The sequence below is a fragment of the Apteryx mantelli genome, chromosome 1 (genome assembly GCF_036417845.1).
Source record: "Apteryx mantelli isolate bAptMan1 chromosome 1, bAptMan1.hap1, whole genome shotgun sequence".
NCBI lineage: Eukaryota > Metazoa > Chordata > Aves > Apterygiformes > Apterygidae > Apteryx > Apteryx mantelli.
The window spans coordinates 128,267,716-128,288,897 of record NC_089978.1 but is presented as its reverse complement, the minus strand read 5'-3'; the positions used below and the strand labels follow the sequence as shown (position 1 = coordinate 128,288,897).

The 21,182-nt window shown below is 39.5% G+C and overlaps 1 protein-coding gene across 3 annotated transcripts in view; it reads left to right on the top strand.

Moving 5' to 3' along the window:
- F5 (coagulation factor V) overlaps positions 1-17,584 on the top strand; it is a 40,283-nt gene extending 22,699 nt beyond the window's left edge. Inside the window, exons 12-24 of one of the 3 annotated variants that reach the window (XM_067301647.1) lie at positions 226-400; positions 1,668-1,904; positions 3,439-3,649; positions 4,623-4,802; positions 6,459-6,575; positions 7,004-7,075; positions 8,170-8,264; positions 9,015-9,113; positions 11,745-11,900; positions 12,745-12,889; positions 13,558-13,706; positions 14,508-14,690; positions 15,478-17,584. In XM_067301647.1, the coding sequence (XP_067157748.1) occupies positions 226-400; positions 1,668-1,904; positions 3,439-3,649; positions 4,623-4,802; positions 6,459-6,575; positions 7,004-7,075; positions 8,170-8,264; positions 9,015-9,113; positions 11,745-11,900; positions 12,745-12,889; positions 13,558-13,706; positions 14,508-14,690; positions 15,478-15,666 (2,008 nt within the window). In that variant the 3' untranslated portion in view covers positions 15,667-17,584. Of the gene's footprint in view, positions 1-225; positions 401-1,667; positions 1,905-3,438; positions 3,650-4,622; positions 4,803-6,458; positions 6,576-7,003; positions 7,076-8,169; positions 8,265-9,011; positions 9,114-11,744; positions 11,901-12,744; positions 12,890-13,557; positions 13,707-14,507; positions 14,691-15,477 lie in introns of all 3 variants that reach the window. The other 2 variants (XM_067301639.1, XM_013950188.2) reach the window with 2 other exon arrangements.
- Positions 17,585-21,182: the final 3,598 nt, after the last annotated feature.

Below are 21,182 nucleotides of genomic sequence, written 5' to 3'. Positions count from 1 at the left end.
CTAGTTGGAGTTTTTGTCAGTGGCAGCTCACCAAATCTTTCAAAGATCTTGTATATAACTGTAGCACTAGAATTGCTTAAACCTTGTAGATTAGGATTTTCATTGTGAATTGTCTGACATGGGCTTATCTAAAGTGTTTCTGCTGTATGAGTATTCAGATTTCATCATCAGAGCTGATATTTCTACTTCCACTGTGGACTTTTTTTATTGGAGATTTTCTTTCAGCCCGACAGTGAATGACAAAACCTGTCAAGGTGGAGGCAGCATCAAATATAAGAAAGTGATTTTTCGAAGCTATACAGATAGTACCTTTACAACTCCTCAGGAAGAAAATGAATATGAAGAACACCTTGGCATCCTGGGGCCAGTTATCCGGGCTGAAGTGGATGATGTCATCCTAGTAGGTCACTGTTTTGATATGTGTGCAGTATGTTAGGATTTTTTTGGAGATCTAACAGGGTGACATAGAACTGATTAGAAAATACCCCAAAAAATTAAAAGAAAGCTATAGAGGAAACACATTTTCAAGGCCAGAAATTGCAATGAGGACATAAGAGCATGGTGGCATGTTTCACTGAAGGGGTGTAAGAAGCCCCTTTCCTCTCCACAGTGTATGTATATAAACTTCTGTTTTTCTTCCTTATATTTCCCACTGTTAAATACTGGTTTATCAAATAACTCAAATTTATCAAATTTTTATCAAATCCTGGTTTATTAAATACTGGTCTAATATAAAAGCAGACTTAAGCTTAACATTAAATTTTTTTTTAAGTTTTTTTAAACCCAGACATCATTGAAAATACTACTTTTTAGATGAAAAAGTGAACTTTTTTTAAGAGATATTAGAAAATTTCCATCCAAGATGAAAATATGTCTTTGTCCAAAGAGTATACTTTCCTCTGAAAACTCGTGCTGTAAATGTGTTGGTCAGTTCTAATAAAAACAAAAAGGGTGGAGAGGAACTGTGTCTCTAGTGATACAATAGTATATTTGCTTTAGGAAGCAAATTAATGTAGACTTTTCACTTCTGTCCTTATCATTCTCCATACAGTCTTCCAAAACAGAGGGATGGACTAGATGGGGCAGTTTACTTCGATATGAGTAGTGTGCAATAGGAACACATTGAGCTATGTTAAAAACATGAGTAAGAGAAGAGAAGAGGCTATCTGAATTTGGGAACGTCATTCTCTAAGGGGAGGTAAATATGTAATCGCCCTGTCCTCATGCTTCTTCTCTAGGACAAGGGAGAAGCATTGACTTCAGTGAGAGTGACATGTGCAGGGGTCTGATGTTACAGTATGGTTATCTCTTGCCCTTCTCTAATGCAGCCTCACAGAAGAGCAGAAGGGGTAGAAACTCCCAATCTCTCTGTTTGCTTTAAAGAAGCATATCCAGGAGTAGAGCTGCAATAAAAGTCCTAGGACCCTAGGCTCAGTAGAAGATGGGGCCTTGGACTCATGCTTCCTGCTTTCTAATTAACTGCCTTCATCGAAGAGTGTCACTCTTGGAGATCTCAAAGGCTATCCCTGCCAGATTTGCTTTGTACAGCTTGGCCTGTAATCATTACACAAATTGGGACTCTGGTTTGAGGTCATTGGAATGTATTATCCGGGGACTCTGGTTTAGCCCAAATTTGCTGATCAGAATCTATTGCTTCTTTTTTCTAGGTTCATTTTAAGAATCTGGCATCCAGACCATATTCCCTCCATGCTCATGGACTCCTCTATGAAAAGTCCTCTGAGGGAAGCGTTTATGATGATGAGTCTAGTGCTTGGTTTAAGGAAGACGATGCTATTCAGCCAAATAACAGCTATATATATGTATGGTATGCAAACAGACGATCTGGACCTGTGCAGTCAGGAGCAGCTTGTCGGTCCTGGGTCTACTACTCTGATTTAAATATGGTAAGGAAGTCAAAATAGAGGTGGAAGTGTTCCTGGGATTGATGTGACTGTGCAGCTGTGGAAATGTAAGCTGCAGAACACTTTTTAGATAGCTGTCCTTTCTTTTGGGCCTGATGTTCCCCTGTCTGATATCTGATCTCTTACACTGAGTTAAAAAAGGGAGTAAGCTGCTGCTACTCACAGTTATTCTAATACAAAGAATTCAAATTAGGGAACTCTTTAGTAAATTGAGCAGGGGAGAGTAAAGATACAAAGCAATGGGAAGTCAGGCCTTTTCTCTTAAATTTTCAAGGCGTGATGCATTTCTGCAGAGCACTATGGGATTTAGATCAGACCCTCAGTTAGCAGTATAGCACAGTTGACAAATTTCCCCCTGGCCACCTAGAATTTGAAGTCTGATGTAAAGGCACAGGTTGGATATGCCCTACTCCTCCTCAAAGATAGGAGCAATAACCTGCCTTTCTGGGAGGGTGACAGTTAATGAACACATATTGTTTTGCATCTTTCTCTGGTTAATTCAAACTAAAAGTCAAAAACAGAAGAATAAAAGAAGTGGAAAATCAAGGTATTTTGAAGTTTCTGTAACACAAAATCACAGGTCACTAATCAATTATAATTCTTGAAGACAACTTTAAAACAGCAGATAAGGAAGAACTTAACAAATCTCTGTGTTTAAATTTGCAGCTTTCAAAACAAGGCCCCACATAAGAGACTACTAAACTAAATAGAAATAGAATAAGAGAGGCAGGACTCATGGACCAAGTCTAGGGAGAACTGGGAGGAGATCAGTACAGTGTTAATGTGGGTCATCCACAAGGGTCCGCATGAAGCCAGGGCCTGTAATATGTGATTAATGAGAGGTGATAGGAATTGTGAATAACAAAGTTAAAATCTGCCAAAGAGAAAAGCATTTAGGTTACTCAGGTTGAGGGATAATTGTGAGGAACATCAGAAAGAGTTAACCAAGGTAAGTAAATGAGCAGCATCATAGCAAATAAATGTTGTGTTTGTGGAAATCTAGATTATGCAGTTCTTTATTAATCCTATTAGTTCAGGAGAGAAATTTGAACATCACAGGCTCAGTGAAGGTTTTTCCTCAACATGTAGCTGTTGTCAAAAAGAGAAGATTAGGGTGCATAAGAAAAAGATTATGGAATAAAACAGAATGCTATGAGACTGTAATATGGATTAGTTGTGCAGCCTCACCTGGAATGCTAAACATACTATTTCAAAGTGGTTATTGCAGAAATTTGGGGAATTCACAAAAGGGCAAATGAAAATGACTTCAGAATGAGGAAAAAGGAGTGAAAGAATGATGAAAAAGGAGTGAAGGAGAAACCTGATGTTGGCTAAAATCAGAGACAGGGTCCCTTCTTATCTCCAACTTGCAGGTGATCCAACCTTAGCAATTCCTCAAATTCGAAAAGCTAAATAAAAGCTCAAAGAAGGAGTTTTATAAGAATGCAAATTCTTGGGTTTTAACATCTTTTGGGAAATCCACTCTTACTTATAATATGGGTTTACTATTTCCTAGGAGAAAGATATTCACTCTGGTTTGATTGGGCCAATACTGATATGTCAGAAAGGAACCTTCAATACGTCAAACAACAGCAAAACACCGACCCGAGAATTTTTCTTACTTTTTATGGTCTTTGATGAAGAGAAAAGCTGGTATTTTGACAAATCTTATAGAAGGCCTTGTACTGAGAAGACCCAAGGAATGCAAAAATGCCACACATTCTATGGTACTTATTCCCTTTTGCCAACTATTCAGTTTATTGAGGGGTAGAGGGAAAAGTGTTGGGGGAATTGGAGGAATCTCAGCTCACTGTGTCTTTGAACATACCTAAATTCTGCACATGAATAAATTATGAAAATTATTAAAAATTATTATTTGGTGTTATCCATTGTGCCTGTAATCGTTGCATTTTATATGCAAAGACTTCCGCTGTCTGGAAATTTTTCAACAGAATATTTGTCTGTCACACTCACATGCATCTACCTCTGTATATTTAGAAAAAAAAAGATTAAGGAAACAAAACACTTCTTTTCCATAAGAAGCTAATTCCCTGGAAAATGGAAAATTTTTGCAAGATATTTTAGAATACAATAATAATCTGACAAAACAACTAGTTCTACTGAAAGACTTTGAAGCAGCTCTAGGACAGCCCTTCATGTACCTCTCTGTGGCTACAGAAATTCTAGTCATGTAGAGTTGAAGTTGAGGACGTGGCTAAATGTTCAAAGTTAACATTTTGTTCCGTTCAGGATAATAGTCGGTAATGAAACCTTCTGAAATCTAGCCTATATGTGAGCTGTCTTTGAAAACCTGATGCTTGTGTGCTATAAATCACACGAGTAAGTGATCATATATGAAAGTGGTGTTTGGAGAAGTGTTTGAATCTGCATTTTGAAAATATGGTCTATAAAATCAGTTATCGATCAGAGGTGTCGGTTATGACAATATATCTCCTTATTCTCCTACCTGCTATGTATTACAAGCAAACTGCTCAAATGCTCTAGTGAAGTTCCTGGATTATTTGAGCTGATGCTACAACAGACTATAAAGTAGTATAGCACATTAAACTGAGAAAAATGCTAGTTTTTTCCCATATACCTTACTTTATTAAATATTTGGCTCATTTTAATAACTGCATTCTAGCACTTTAAAAGAGCTGTTTGTGAACAGTTATCCTTGATAACGATGTTTTTTTTCAGCCATTAATGGGATAACCCACAATTTGCAAGGCTTGAGGATGTATGAAGGTGAACTAGTCCGATGGCATTTGCTGAATATGGGAGGGCCAAAAGACATTCATGTTGTTAATTTTCATGGGCAGACTTTCATAGAACAAGGAGAGCCAAAGCATCAGCTTGGTACATACACACTCCTTCCAGGTAAGTATCAGATTGGAACAAATTTCATTGGGTGGCCATTACAGTCTGTCATCATTATATCAGTGTAAGGGTGAACAGAAATTGGCTTTGGGCGCAGTGGGAAAGTGTTTGAGAGCAGTAACAATTAATTTTGCGTATGATGGTCAGAAGGAAACTCAGGTCTTTGCATCTCAATACTGTGGGAGAGGGGAAATGAGGAGGAATTGTTGTCCTCTAAAACGGGAGATACTGGGTAAAGTTAGGGACAAAACATAAGTGCTTAGACAAATGTTCTCCTCTCACATGGGAAGGGATGTAAATGGAAGATGAATGGCAGTATAGTCTATAGCACTAACTTCTGTGTTGCACTTTCATCGCCACTCGCCAGATATGTGAACGTGGGCAGGTTTCTGTCCTTTGTTGTGTCTCTGTTTTCCTATCTGCAAAGTAGCATTGGGTTTTGCTTTGTAAAGTGCTCAACAGTGAAGATCAGTATTGGAAAAAAGAATGAGCAGGATAGTATCTGCCACCAATTCCTCAGGAACCGATGAAAGTAAGGTAGTGCAGCCATCATTTTCATGCCTCCACAGGCTTGACTACCACTGAAGTCTCACTGATGTTTGCTGGAAAAGACTATTGATATCTGGCTTAGTATGGTGAGGACTTATTTTTATAATGTCAAGATCAGTGTGACACAGAACAGAAAGAATAAATGCCAATCCTAGGAGAATTTTTATGTCCAGGGAGAAACAAAACAGGCTAAAAGCACTCATTAGGCCACAGAGTGTGGTTCTTTGCCCATCACTGTCAGCAGGGTGAGTTTGCAATAACAGTACTTATGAAGTCTGTATTGCAGCTACAAGTATAAAAAGGAAGAAAGCAGGTGAAAATATTGGGATTGGCTTAGAATAATAGGATTTTATTTTAGTGAATGTTAGATTGCTTTATTTGCTATTTAAGCCTTTTAGAGTAATGTTTTTCACTATAACATCCCTATACGTTTTACTTAAAGGAGATCCATAATGATCATACCTGCAGTAACTGGGAATATAAGAAAAGCAGCAAAGCATATATTGTGCTTTCTAAAAAGTGCAGCAAACAGCAGTCTAAACCATACCTGCTTCCTGCTCAATCCTTGGCACTCCTGAGGCATGCAGGAAATGAGGGGAGGGCCCACACATCTGATTACATCAACAGAGTTAACTCTCCTTCATCTTTTTTTGGGTACTTTACATCCATCCTTTAGGCTACTTGAGCAACACATTGGAGCACCAGGAGCAAGAGGTATAATCAGCTCTTCAGAATTAATATCACCACTATATGTAATAAACTTAATAGTACTGTTCATTACATGGCTATTCAGCATTGTACTCAATGTGCAGACATCTACTGTTGCATATATCCAAGGTTGTATAGTTTGCAGCAGCAGCAAAGGTTAAGTTTTTGTCTGGTGAGGTTTTGATTCCAGTCTCTGTCTCCAGCTAGAATTTGCTTGTTATGAAAAGAAAAAGACTGAGACGGTGGTGGCTATTGCTTTCTTTGAAATATGTTGCAGGTTATTTAACTTTTCTGGGTCACGCCACAGGATGATCTTTGGTTTAACATCCAGCCTCACTATCATCAACCTTATGATAACACTAAAACTTCTGATACGTTTCTTTCTTCTATTTTTTCCAGGTTCATTTCGAACAATTGAAATGAAGCCACAGAAACCTGGCTGGTGGCTTTTAGACACCGAAGTGGGGGAATATCAGCAAGCAGGAATGCAGGCCTCCTATGTGGTTGTAGAAAAAGGTACTGAACAAAGGTATTTGTGGCTGGGGGATTGCAGCTATAAAGTCATCTCTACCCTTTCAGGATCATTAAAAATAAATTTGGGAGGTTGCTCAGCAAAAACCTTAAACAGATTAAAGTCAAGAAACTTCTATGTGTTTCCAAGGAGGAAGTGGAGTGAGTGATTACTATAAATTTAATCTAGAATAAAAAACATTCAGCCTTTAGCATACTACCTTTAAACTAGTAATTTTTCTTAGACTGACCAGTGGATTAAGCTGTTGAGAGGAATTGCAGAGATTAATTTGGCCTTCTCTGGAAAAAGAGTGGTTATGTTACAGTATTACAAAGAGTTGTTCTGAGTGGCGTTGCCTTAGAGCTTTCTACCAGAACGCATATTGGAGTAGCCTTCCTTTTCTTTAATAATAAGATTACTGTGCTGTCTCTAGAATGCAGGATTCCAATGGGGCTAGCAAGTGGACTTGTACTTGATTCGCAAATCAGCGCAAATCATCATAGAGGTGAGTTAACACTTTTGAAGGTCCAGGCATGCTCCTGAATATACTCAGCAAAGTATTGCAATTCCAGATTCTTCTGGCACCTCATGATATATCTTACAAGATCAGTTCAGCAGTGAATCAACTGTTAGATTTAAAAGCTCTCCAGTTCTGCAGGCACAGAATCTGAGCTGTACTAGGAAGCCCTCATCATTGTATTCTAACAGTGTCACAGGTCCTCTGGCAGTAGCACAAGCCTGAGAGTCAGAAAGTCCTCTGCCAGTGGCTTGCTGGATGACCTGAAACAAATCTAGCTCTATCATTTTGTCCTTTGGGTTCCCTTCTTGAAAATCCACACCAAGTGTTCAAAAGGCTTTTGAGATTTGACATGCCCAAACATGTGGTATGAGCTGTGAAAGTGCAAAGTACATCTGTTGCGAGAGTTTTGTGGAACTAGCTTCCAGAGCAATGTCAGAGTCTTTGATTTACTGAGTTTATCCTAGTATAAAAGTGGGATCATTTGATAGAGAAATTGATAGAATTCTACATGGACAATAGCAAATAAAAGTGTACAGATTACATACGCATGCAGAAACACACATCCTTTCCCTTGAAATAACAAATGACTTATTTTGGAAACCTGATTTCGCTGTGGATCCAACTTTCTTTCTTCATGTCCTCCCACAGTGTTATGAATGCTTGAAAGCTGTGTTGTCAAACATTTTCAACATCAGTTGTTAACACAGAAACCTCCTTACGCAGAGGGCAGCTCTCTGCCATTAATGCAGACCGCATTTTGTGTCTGATCCTGCTTGCAGCTAAAACTTGTTTAGAAAACTCCAAAGCCTGGTTGTACTGTAGACAGTACATTACATAAAAGGCTGTTATTTTTAAAGTCATTCTTCTGACTATAAAATTTTGCAAGGTAGCAGTTGACTTTCAGTTGCTGACTGCGTCCAAATTATCCCATGTGATAGGTTTGAAGTCCCTAGGGTTTTGGTTTTTTTCAAGACAGATCTGAAAAGAACTGAAGCATTCAACCTCAGCAGCTAGTTACAGCCTCCATTTTTTTCAGCACTCCTATTTACAACCTTGTTTTATTCATATTTTCTACTTAGACTATTGGGAACCCAAGTTAGCCAGATTAAACAATTCTGGAACCTATAACGCTTGGAGCACTGAAACGAAAGAGGATGAACTCCCTTGGATCCAGGTATGGTTGGTGCAACACGTGCTTGACCATTGTTGAGCCTGGGCAATGGCTATACAATCCTGTCCTGTGATTTTCTTGCATCTTGTGTTAGAATGGCAAGTCTTTCTTGCTCGTGCCAGGAAGACTGCTGAGGAAAACCAGAGATGCAGCAAGTTTGACTTGTGATACCATAAACTGTCAACTCCTCTGGAGTAACCCAGGCTCTATTGGTACTGAGGCCCAGTGGCTGACCAGTCACCCTCACACTCTAAGCTGTAACCATTTTGTAGGCAATTGGAGTCATTCCTTCTGCTATTACTTTTCTCTCTCTTTCTAACAGTGCATGTTTATGTAAGTTTGCTATGTGATCATCTGAAGTAGTATAATACTCTCAAGCATTGCTTCAGATTGAGTTGAGGGAGGTTCTTCTATGTCCAGCTTGACACAGCATAACCTGGCTTCAAGCAGTGTATCTTTCAGTCACCTCACTTCCTCCACCTTTTTCTTCCATCACAATCACCTTTGCAGCAGATAACCAATTGCAACTAAATTTAAGGAAGATGTTTCAGAGACAGTTAATTTCCTACAAATCTCATGAAAACTGGCAGCTGGAAGAGGAGAGAATCAAGGCAGTGTTGCAGCTTAAGTTCAACAGGTAGCCGTTACGTCTGGCTGATTTGCTAACCGGTCAGTTGACATGTAGTGGCTGGCCTGTCAGGGTGTGTGTGGCTTGGAATTGGTCACCATATTGTGCTTCCTCTCACCCAGCAGATAGTTGGTGGACACTGGAAGGAGGGGGAGAAGGTTGAGAGAATCTGGTGTGGAACTGGAAATGATGCTGGAAGAAGAGAGAATTTCATAGAGGACAAGGTAGTGAGGAGCTGAGGCTACTGCAGGAAAGTGTGCAGAGATGTACAGGGCATCTACCTAAGAATGAGTTCTGCTGCCGATAGGAACATCTTGCTGTTTTGTTTTTAAGTGCTAAGTGCTTTGATGTGATTTGGTGCCGAGCGACAGGACAGGACGCGAGGCAATGGGCACAAACTGAAACACAGACACTTCCATCTTAACATGAGGAAAAACTTTTTCACTGTGAGGGTGACAGAGCACTGGAACAGGTTGCCCCGAGAGGTGGTGGAGTCTCCTTCTCTGGAGATATTCAAAACGCGCCTGGATGCAATCCTGTGCAATGTGCTCTAGGTGACCCTGCTGAGCAGGGGGGTTGGACTAGATGATCTCCAGAGGTCCCTTCCAACCTCAGTGATTCTGTGATTCTGTGATTCAGCAGGAATTGTGACTTCTCGGCACCTCAGAATATCATGTCCTGTTTCTCAGGCTAGATATCCAAAACTAGAGGCAGCTTATGAAAATGTGAATCTTGAATTTCCTTATACAGGCATACCTTGTTTTATTGCACTTCGCTTTATTGCGCTTCGCAGATACTGTTTTTTTTACAAATTGAAGGTTTGTGGCAACCCTGCGTCGAGCAAGTCTATCGGCATCATTTTTCCAACAGCATGTTCTCACTTCGTGTCTCTGTGTCAATTTTGGTAATTCTCACAATATTTCAAACTTTTTCATTATTATTATATCTGTTATGGTGATCTGTGATCAGTGATTTTTGATGTTGCTATTGTAATTGTTTTGGGGCGCCACGAACTGCACCCCTATAAGACGGTGAACTTAATCAATAAATGTTGTGTGTATTCTGACTGCTCCACCAACCGGCCGTTCCCCCATCTCTCTCCCTCTCCTCGGGCCTCCCTATTCCCTGAGGCACAACAATATTGAAATTAGGCCAGTTAATAACCCTGCAATGGCCTCTAAGTGTTCAAGTGAAAGGAAGAGTCGCACGTCTCTCACTTTAAATCAAAAACTAGAAATGATTAAGCTTAGTGAGGAAGGCATGTCACAAGCCGAGACAGGCCAAAAGCTAGGCCTCTTGCGCCCAACAGTTAGCCAAGTTGTGAATGCAAAGGAAAAGTTCTTGAAGGAAATTCAAGTACTACTCCAGTGAGCACCGAATGATAAGAAAGCAAACAGCCTTATTGCTGATATGGAGAAAGTTTTAGTGGTCTGGATAGAAGATCAAACCAGCCACAACATTCCCTTAAGCCAAAGCCTAATCCAGAGCAAAGCCCTTCAATTCTCTTCAATTCTTTGAAGGCTGAGAGAGGTGAGGAAGCTGCAGAAGAAAAGTTTGAAGCTAGCAGAGGTTGGTTCATGAGTTTTAAGGAAAGAAGCCGTCTCCATAATGTAAAAGTGCAAGGTGAAGCAGCAAGTGCTGATGTAGAAGCTGCAGCAAGTTATCCAGAAGATCTAGCTAAGAGAACTGATGAAGGTGGCTACACTAAACAACAGATTTTCCATGTAGACAAAACAGCCTTCTATTGGAAGCAGATGCCATCTAGGACATTCATAGCTAGAGAGGAGAAGTCAATGCCTGGCTTCAAAGCTTCAAAGGACAGGCTGACAGCAAGAGACCTAGAACTGACAGCAAGAGAACTACAATTAGAAGTGGAGCCTGAAGATGCGAGTGAATTGTTGCAATCTCATGATAAAACTTTAACAGATGAGGAGTTGCTTCTTAGGGATAAGTAAAGAAAGTGGTTTCTTGAGATGGAATCTACTCCTGGTGAAGATGCCGTGAACATTGTTGAAATGACAACAAAGGATTTAGAATATTACATAAACTTAGTTGATAAAGCAGCAGCAGGGTTTGAGAGAATTGACTCCAATTTTGAAAGAAGTTCTTTGTGGGTAAAATGCTATCAAACAGCATCACGTGCTACAGAGAAATCCTTTGTGAAAGGAAGAGTCAATCGATGTGGCAAATTTCATTGCTGTCTCATTTTCAGAAATTGCCACAGCCACCCCAATCTTCAGCAGCCACCACCCTGATCAGTCAGCAGCCATCAACATCGAGGCAAGACCGTCCATCAGCAAAAAGATTACAACTCGCTGAAGGCTCAGATGATGGCTAGCATTTTTTAGCAATAAAGTATTTTTTAATTAAGGTATGTACATTTTTTTAGACATAATGCTATTGCACACTTAATAGACTACAGTATAGGGTAAACATAACTTTTATATGCACTGGGAAACCAAAAAATTTGTGCGACTTGCTCTATTGCAATATTTGCCTTATTGCGAACCTGCAGTATCTCCAAGGTATGCCTGTACTCCTTTCTTCCCCTCTGTAATATAGGAATAGCAGTTCTGCCTAGCACAGGGACACAGACGTTTTTGAGGTGTTTTTGTAGTGCCATGATGAACACTGCAAAATGGCTTCTGATAGTAAAGGCACACACAAATAAATACACAAATGAAATGAGAGAGATAGCATTCTTTTGGACTCTGGCACCTGCCTATATTCCTTCTGAGAGCGTTAGTGTTGTGGGTGCCAAAATGCAGAGCTCAAAGCTATTGTGTAAATGCCAAAGGATGAAACTGATTTCTCTGTATGATTTTGGTTTTATAAACACTGTTTGCTGTTCCTAGGTGGACTTTCAAAGAGAAGTTCTAATAACTGGGATACAGACGCAGGGAGCCAAGCAGCTTTTAAGGTCCTTGTACGTCCAGAAGTTCTTTATTGCTTACACCAAAGACAGACGGAAGTTGCTCACCTTCAGAGGAGACAGCTCTGCAGTACAAAAGGTCTGTGCATGCCATAGGGATTGCAACAAGCTAGGTAGCCTCATGAAATGATGCAGTGATGTGACGGTTTTATTTTACCTTAAGAGATAATGGACAAATTAATGGCCTTCAGAGACTTAATAATGCAGCTTGAGTCTCCAAAGCACATTTAACAATCTAACCAAATTCAGATCAGAAGACAAACTGTAGGGTGAGGAACTTCCTAGACTGGGATTTAGATTGGCCCAGTGACCTTGACCATAGAGCCTGGATTTCTAACAAGCATCTCCCCCCACTTTTATTTCCTAAGCCCATTTCAGTTTTTTGGAGCAAGCAAGAAGCTGAACTAAAAATTAGGCCCTGCCTCATTTGGAACCAGATCCTTCTTCCTTTCCCTCCCTTCCTCCTGTTACAATAGTTGAATTTTAAACTGTCTAAATTGCCTACTGAAGGCCTTTGTAGTAAGTATGGTCACTCTGAGAGGCTCATTTTACACCCAAACACACCACCTCTACCAATTATAGCCCAGTTCCATTTACCCTGAGGTTTCTGTGGTAGAAATCACAAATCAGAAAACCTGCTGTCACTTCTCTCTCCTTTCTGCCTTTTTATTAATGTCTTCCTACAGATTCATATAGTGCATAGCAGTGGGTCACTTATTTGAACTGAGGCCTTTGGGTGATTCTAGATACGCTAGGATGTAACCACCAAATATGCTAAGCTGCTGTGCAGCATGGGCCACTCCATCACAGCGGATGGGGCTAATGGCATAAACAAAGACTGCTTTTGGAACAGAGCAGGATTTTCAGCATCCAGGCTGGTGTTGCTTTAAATTAACTATATGTGGATATATTTTTTTAAATAGGTTTTTGAAGGTAATTCCGATGCCTATGGGATAAAAGAGAACATTATTGATCCACCTATCATTGCTAGGTATGTCAGAGTCTACCCAGTAGAGGCCCACAACAGGCCTACTCTTCGCATGGAGCTCCTGGGCTGTGAAGTAGATGGTAAGAATAGATTGGGGGCTGGTGCTTCCTTCCTGGCTACTTTTTGAACTAATATTTTCTCTGAATGCTCTTGGGCTATGAAAAAATAAAATCAAGTGATGATTTGGGAGAATGTCATGGGAGATATTCTTTTCAGAATTCTCCAGCACTCTGAAAATTGGGCTTCATTCCAGTGTCTCACATTGTGCCCCTTCCTCCCCCTACTCCCAAAGTACTGATGACAATGGAGATTTATCGTCTCCAAAGGAACAGGGTTGAAACAACCCAGATACTTTGGAGAGCCTTACCTGAACAATTGCATGCCTAAGCATTTCAGTTGACTGTGTTGCTGAATGTATTTTTAGTACTATCTGGAAAGAGAAAGTTCCACTTCTGGATGTGTATTTATTTTCTCTCATTCTTTCCCTCTTATTAGATTTCCCTCTTAGATTTTTATCTGTCATGGTTCACTAAAACTAAGCAACTCTCATAATGTCCCACTGAAGGAAGACCTGATTTTAATATAAGACTTGGGAAATGAAGACATCAAGGGGAATGGCTTGAGTTTGATTGCTGAGCATGCCAGCCATTAAATGAAGCTAAAATTGTGGGTGTTCTCAATTCCAGGGCTGTTGCTTAGGCTATGGCTACTCAGATGAACTGGAGATACATGATGGTTCTCTTAACAGGCTGCTCTGTGCCACTTGGAATGGAAAACGGAGAGATCAAGGATACCCAGATAACAGCCTCTTCCGCTAAGACAACCTGGTTTAAAGTATGGGAGCCTTTCCTTGCTCGTCTCAATCTGAAAGGAAAGATGAATGCCTGGCGAGCCAAGGTAACAATTGAGAAATAAAGAGGGATAAGGACAAGGCAGCTGTTAATAAATTTGTGCTGTCTATGTGTTTATATGCTTCCTGCATGCCGTGTCCTGTACCAGGCATGATAGGGTTGCTTTACAGTTCTTTAGCCATCCTTTGTGGAGAAGCCCATTCACCTCCTTGCCACTAGAAGACTTGCTGGACTTTTGGCAACTGCAATGAAATCATATTTGGAGAGCTGGATGGTGTCCTGTGGGCCAGACCCTCTAGTACTTCCCTGCAAGAATAGCCCTTTTAATTTCAGGAGATGAATACAAGTTGAATATTTGGCTCCAAGGGATTAAAGAAACCTTTCCTGGGTTGGTTTATAGGCAATGCAACTTAATGGATAGTATCTGAGGCTACAGATTCTGCCACTGTTCCACTGGGTGACCTTCAACAAGGCATGTGAGCTCCTGTGCCTGTGAAGTGGAGCTGCATTTCTTTACAATGCACTTTGAGACTTCCTGGAAGCTATTGTTTTATATAAGCATTCGGTATTAGTATTATATATTGTATTACAATCCTGGAGATAAATTTATGTTGTTTTTCATTATTTATTGGAAATGAAAGTGAAAATCTTAAGAGGAGACCAAATACACCATCTGCAATGAAGAAGTTAATTGCGCGGGCCATCAGGAAGGCTGGTGGTTTATGCCTCAGCTTTATTCTTCTGCACTTTGTTTTGATGCAGTCTTAACTATCTTTCAACAGGAATTTTCACTTATGCAAATAAAGACAGACATTTTTGCTAATATGCCACCCTTTATCAATTGTAGTCAAACAACAACCAACAATGGCTGCAAATTGATCTCCTCACAATTAAGAAGATAACTGCTATTGCTACCCAGGGGGCCAAGTCCATGTCTTCTGAAAACTTTGTAAAATCCTATGTTATCCTGTACAGCAACCAAGGCTCCGAGTGGAAATCATATACAGGTGGTTCAAGCTCAGTGGCAAAGGTATTGTGCTCAACTCAGACAATTCTGTCATTGCTTGGTTTTAGATTGTGAGCACCGTCAAGGCCCAAAAGCAGAACCCAGCCAAAAAAACATTCTCACGGGACTTTAAAATGCTAGGGAGCTGGGGGTTTTACTACAGATAACTACATGATATCCATCTGATTTTGATCATAGTAATTTACAGTAGTAAAAGTGCTCCAAATTTGTAGAAAATGCAGTCAACTTTGTGATAAAAGGAACTGACACTTTTTGTAAAGGAAGACATTTAACTTGGATGCACAAAGGATTTCCCAGGATCTCTTTTCAGCTTTTATATACATATATATATATGTGTGTGTGTGTGTGTGTATACACATGTAAATGAAATTCATATTAGTGGACAGTTTTGCTGTAACAGAGCTGGAGAGCTCTAGATACCCACAGAGCAGACACAGTACTTTGTAGTACTGTTACCCATGTCACCCTATACTAACCTGACCCACAAGGGCTGTCAGTAGAGGTAAGATAAGAGAGGTTTGTTTTTGTATTCCATCCAAGTTACAATGACAGGTTTTTTTGATGTGAATGGAAGCAGAGGCTGTTTAATTTCTTCAGACTCTGATAGTGCTGGTCTGAACTAGCTTTGACTCAGGAATTTAGGAGGAGACTGGATTTTATTTAAAATCAGAAATAAGCCAGTCCATCTACCCTGGATGGCTAATGCCACAGTTTGGAACTATTTTAAAAAGAAAAAGCAACCTTTTTAAAATGTTGCCTTTTAACTAATGGTGTGTTTGTGTTTTTTCAGGTTTTCACGGGTAATGAAGACAGCAATGGGCATGTCAAGCATTTCTTTAAGCCGCCTATCATGTCCAGGTTTATCCGCATTGTTCCAAGAACATGGTATCACGGTATTGCCCTTCGGGTAGAACTCTTTGGCTGTGATTTTGCTGGGGGTTTGCCTATGGAAAGGAGTGATGAGTGCGGGAGCTCTTAACATTTCTGCAGTCATCATGCAGAGCAACATTTTTTTAAGATCATACTTAGTAGTTTGGATGTATGCTTCATCAAAGGACCTAAATGTTTTGCAAGCAAGAATTGAGAGAGATTTCTTTGTCAGTTTTTTTCATTTCTATAAATATACACAAGAAAATATCTTCTTTTCTATGGAAAGAAATAGCAGCAGTCCCTTCTAGTTTGAATACCATTTCTTCATCCTAGCCGTAAACAGTAGTCTGTCTTGCTCTTTACTTGATTTTAAGTTCTGAATCCCTGGGGACAGAGCTCTGGCCTTAATCCTGAATCCTGATTACCCTTGTTGTGTAATGCTTCTGCGGCACAGATGAGGAATAGAAGGCTACTGGTGAGTCTTCTCCTTACGTAGGGTTGAGAAGAAAAAACAGTGCAGATATGGAGCTGTGGTGCTGCATTCCAGCAACGCCTCAGTAAGAAAGGATTGTAGGGGTGGCCTTGCCCCTGCACATCTTTCATCTGCATTGGGATGGAGGAAGAACGTGTCCCAGGACTGAGGTATATGCAACCCTTTCTTGGAGAATGTCAGTTCACATTATTGATTTGATTTGATTCTTACATACCAAGAACACCTGAAATGCTATGGATTTACTAACAATTGATCTTCAGTGCCCTGGCAAGAGGAGGGAATGTCACCAATATCTTTCTTCTGCTGAAATGAGAAGCGAGGTAATGTAGCTGTGATGATGGTAGGTTGTAGAATGGCAAAGGTAGAAGCAAAACAAGAATCCAGAACTCCTGACTTTCAGTCCCATACAAATTTATAGACCATGGGGAGGAGAGGGAGAGCTCCCTTGAAAAGGAAGTAATTGAGAACCTTAGCTGTTCAGTGAGAATACATTCTAGCAGTGCAGAGGAGGGTTAGATGAGACTGCATAATAAAAACACCTGCATCTTATTTACTGTTTAGCCCTGACAGTGTTTTCACTAATGGAGCTGCTATTGTGCAGAAAATATATATGGATTATTCCTGGAATGACTACATCTAGTGGAAATGCATACAGTCCCTGAACTCATCATTCCAGCAGACTTCTAGCTAAGTGTTCAGCAGTACCTTTGGCTTCTGTCCTGTGAACTGTTCAATTTCAGTACTTCCATTTATCACACTAGGCATCCTTCAGCAGAATGGAATACCTGGTTTAATAGCTTGTCTTTGTACCTTACGTAGTGTTATTTCAGTAGTTTCAATTTTTGTGTCTTATAAACTGTGTTATAAAATGAAGGTATAGAACAGGAATGAAAAAAATATAAAAACTAAATGAATATTTTTCTTTTTCCTTTTTTACTGTGTCACAAACTGTTGTCATTTTTCACTGGAAAATAAAGATAACATTCAGCATTAAAAAAGCCAGCATTTTAATCTGTATATTTGCATTGACAGTAGTACCTCTTTGGCAAAAATTAGTGAAATTTTGAGTCATAAAAGTAACATTTTCTGGTTGATAGTAAATTTCAGTGCTAATTAGAATTCCTTTCAGATTGTGAAACTATATGAATAATTGCTTAATTTTAAAAGATCAGTTGCTTGATATTTTGTAATAGCGCTTAATTTATTTTTATGTTTGATATAGCCATGAAATTGCAACACATGTCGTATTCACTAAAAGAAGAAAAAAATCCAAACTCTGGAGCCAGCTTTTACCCTAGAAAACAAGTAGTAAATACTTGTTAACTTCAGCAGAACCAGGATTTTGTGTGATCAGTGCTAACCAATTCTAGTTTAATAAGGCCATGATCTTAAAAGTTTTAAATAATTACTTCATTATGTACATGTAAAGTTAGACAAGTGCCAAGTTGATTGCAGGAGCAGGACCCAATACATCTGCATCAGTTTTACAAGTTGTAGACTGATGCTACTTGCTAAAGGATAGGACTTGATTTTTTTTTTTTAATGGATGTATTTTATTAAATACAAGAAATAAAATTCTATATATAATTTTATCTCTTAAAAAAGCATAGGAGAAATCGAGTAGATTTGTTCATAATTTTCCATGATTAATACTTACATAAAAATGGAATTTGTCAGATATACTATGTGTTTTTAATATATTAGTTTTCTTTTTTTATTTTTTTCATCATGACAAACAGCAAGCCAGAATCATTACAGATTTAAATTTTCCCTACTTGTAGAGTTGATTGTGATAGCCTATCATGCATGCGAAAATGTGGTATTTTAAGTGATGAGATGAAATTTTCTGTTTAGGGTAGAAGAACCCTTAGTTGGTATGAGTGGCGTTCACTCAAATGTGTTCATTTTTAAAGGACATCTAATATTATTTGAAGGATTTATTGGTTAAAATGAAAGGACTTGCAGAAAGTTGTGTTACTGTCATGACAAAGGACGTAAAGCCTTATTTTAGATAAAAAGAAATCAAAATATTTTTCTATGGGAAAGTGTGAGAAGTCATATCATTTATGCTTTTTATTATTTAAGTAGTGTAATATCTAGTAATTAAGAAGATCGGAAACATTAAAAAAACCAAACTCAGCCACTTTGAATGCACATATATTCAAATAAGTAAAAAAAAAAAAAAAATGTAAAAGTCATTGGCACCATGGGCTGATCTGAGAAATGAAGAACATGATTTTTTATGGAAAAGAGTTTGTAACAGTTACATTTTTTCTTGAAAATCCAGGCTGTGGCAAACTTACTCGCTTATTGTATGCCTTTTATACCAAAGTATTTCCAAATGCAAATGGGGCGTGAAATTCTTGGTGCACATTTACAGCAAGGAAGGTATGAAAACATATCTGTACTGGATCTGCCAAAGTGAAGGTAAGCTTTGTTTAGTGAGCCATCAGATGACTGGAAAACAAAGAACTCATCATTCGTACAAAGCAGTCAGTTTAGATTGAATCTGCCTAGGCTTTTAGAAATTTTTAGTTAAAATGGTCAGACTTACACGCCCTTTCACAAACCATGGAATGAAATCCTGTGTATGTTGAAATTATTTGTATTACTCACATGGCTTTCAAGGGGAGCAAGAATTCATGCAGTTCTTCCAAACTAAAGAAAAAAGATGCATTTCACAACATAAAGGTTTAAAAAACACAAGATGTTTTGGACTGAGGGAAAAATGTGGTGCCAGAGTTCACAGTATTCACATCTTTCTCTACACATAAATCTGGGTGGATGCCTTCACAATAGTCATAATAATGGGGTTGCTGCACTTTATACTTGTTTCAGCTTCCAGGAGGCCTCAAAGTGCCCAGCAAAGAGCATCCCCAGGTGACAATGGTATATGGATGACTGTGCATGAAGTCCCATGCTTTTCTCACTAGGGGCTAGGCCATAACTGTTTCCATTTGCTTTCCAGAGGTGGTGGGTGTATGACTTCCTGCAGAGGTTCTGACACTGCCTGTGTCTATGCTGCAGTTGGAAATGGGTGGAAGTACATGCAAATGCAGCTGAGCCGCTCTAAAGTAGTTACCGACAGCAGCACCACAGTAGTTCTTTCTTCAGACCTTGACACATTAGCTCAATATTCAGACAGGTTTGTACAGACTGCGCTGTAAAGTCTAGCTTAAAGCTGATTCAGGCAGGTTCACATGCATTGGTAAGCGCAACCCTTGCTTTTAAAGTAGATGAAACCTCAGTTTTTGCCAGTTTTTCTGCTGCCTCTTCTGACCCTAACACCTGTGCTGTAGAGGTAGCTGAACTGAGTCTGAGCTAGCTCTCACCTTCACCAAGGTTCCCAAGAGTTTGCAAGTGGGTGGTTCTCTCCACACCACTGGTGTAGCAAAGTGTGGTGGAGACACAAAGCTGCATATTATCTATGGATTAAAGTCAATGCAGATCATGTCTCTTGTGTTCACTCTTCCAGAAACCTCCTCAGATGCGCATTAAAATAGAAGCAAAGGTGAGCCTAAGCCCTGGGGCACTTTACATGTTAGAAACGTGACTAAGTGCACATAGCAAAAATAAGGAATTGCCAATGTGAAGTGCCAGGAGACCTCTATGAAGAAAACTTTGTTACACAAGTTGGAATCTGGCCAGGACTCCAAACAAATATCATGCCTGTTGAGCACACTCCCCCATCTCCTGAAATGGCCACAAACATTTGTGGCCATCAGGATTTTAGGACTGTGCCAAGGGGCAACAGAAGGGTTGCAATTTCATGAGCAGTGCTGCTCAGGAGGTATCTTTCATCAGGGGAAAAGGCCTGTGGAAGACATACCTATAGGAGGAAGGTAAAGGTTGTACACATGAACACACAGGTGCTAGGTAAGACTGTTTTAGTATGTTACTACTTAGCACCATGAGATGCAACTGTATCCTGGAGTGACCAATTGCTTTTTTGTATTAGTGGGTCATTCATTCCACATAATCAGTGTTGAATATTCTTATTGCTCTCAATCCTACATTTTGTTTGTTTATTCATGCTAGCTGTGCATCATAACTAGTTTATCCACCCACATTTTCCTATCATGGCTATGCCCTGTTCCCCATTTATTTGTCACACCCAGTACTTTACATCATGCTTTAATTACAATAATTTCCTCTGGGCAGGGACTCCATCTGCCTGAATGTTTGTACAGCACTTTCCAAAATCGGGCATGGAATCATTCACAGGGTTCCTGGGCACATCTGTGACACCATTGCTAATGGAAGCAATACTGTGTTAAGCCCACTGTGAGCCAGGTATGTTTAAAAGGACAGGAATAAGGAATGATCAGTGCCAGAGTTTTTGAATTAACCCGTCATTGCTACGTAATTTTGTAAGTCTCCTGTTCAGAGCCCCAAAATAATCAAAAGGATCAGTCAGGGGGAGCTAGAAGAGACAGACATTCAAGGTTGCGTCCAGTCTTCTGTTGTTATGTATAGATGTAATCTATAGGCCTTTCTGTAAACTAATCACATACCATTTCAGAAATAATTTGCTTTATGGTTCTCACTACTCCTATTGAATCAAATATGCATCCTGGTTAATAGAGTCTGCTTCCTCAAGTTAATTACAACATCCAAAATCATAAAAACATAGAAATCATTTGCTGCCTTTTCTCACATTTGTGTGCCTTTGTTCCATCCATACTCAGCAAAGGACAAATCTGTTTTACTCCCTGCTTTTGGCTAGTGTCTGAGTTATTTGTACCATTGTAATGTTGTCAAATACTGGCTTCACAGGAGTGTGGGAAGCTTTTAACTTACAGAAACTTTTCTCCAAACAACATAGGATGACTTTAAGGAAACTTTTCTTGCACATATGTCTTACAAATTCCTCCACATGAACTGGAGGCCAAAACTGGTTAACAGTACCCCTCTCTGGTGCATTTTTATGTGAAACCTATCAGAGTTTATGGTTTGGGTAAGATGTGACCTTAAAATCTTACTGACTCTGAGATTGAACTGTGCATTTAGATGAATTGCTTGGGTCTCACACTGATTCAAACACCCTCAGGGTGATTCCACCCTAGATTCAGACAAAAGGGATGTTTAGTCCTTAGCACTAAGGAAAGGAGCAACAGTGTCCTGCTGAAGGG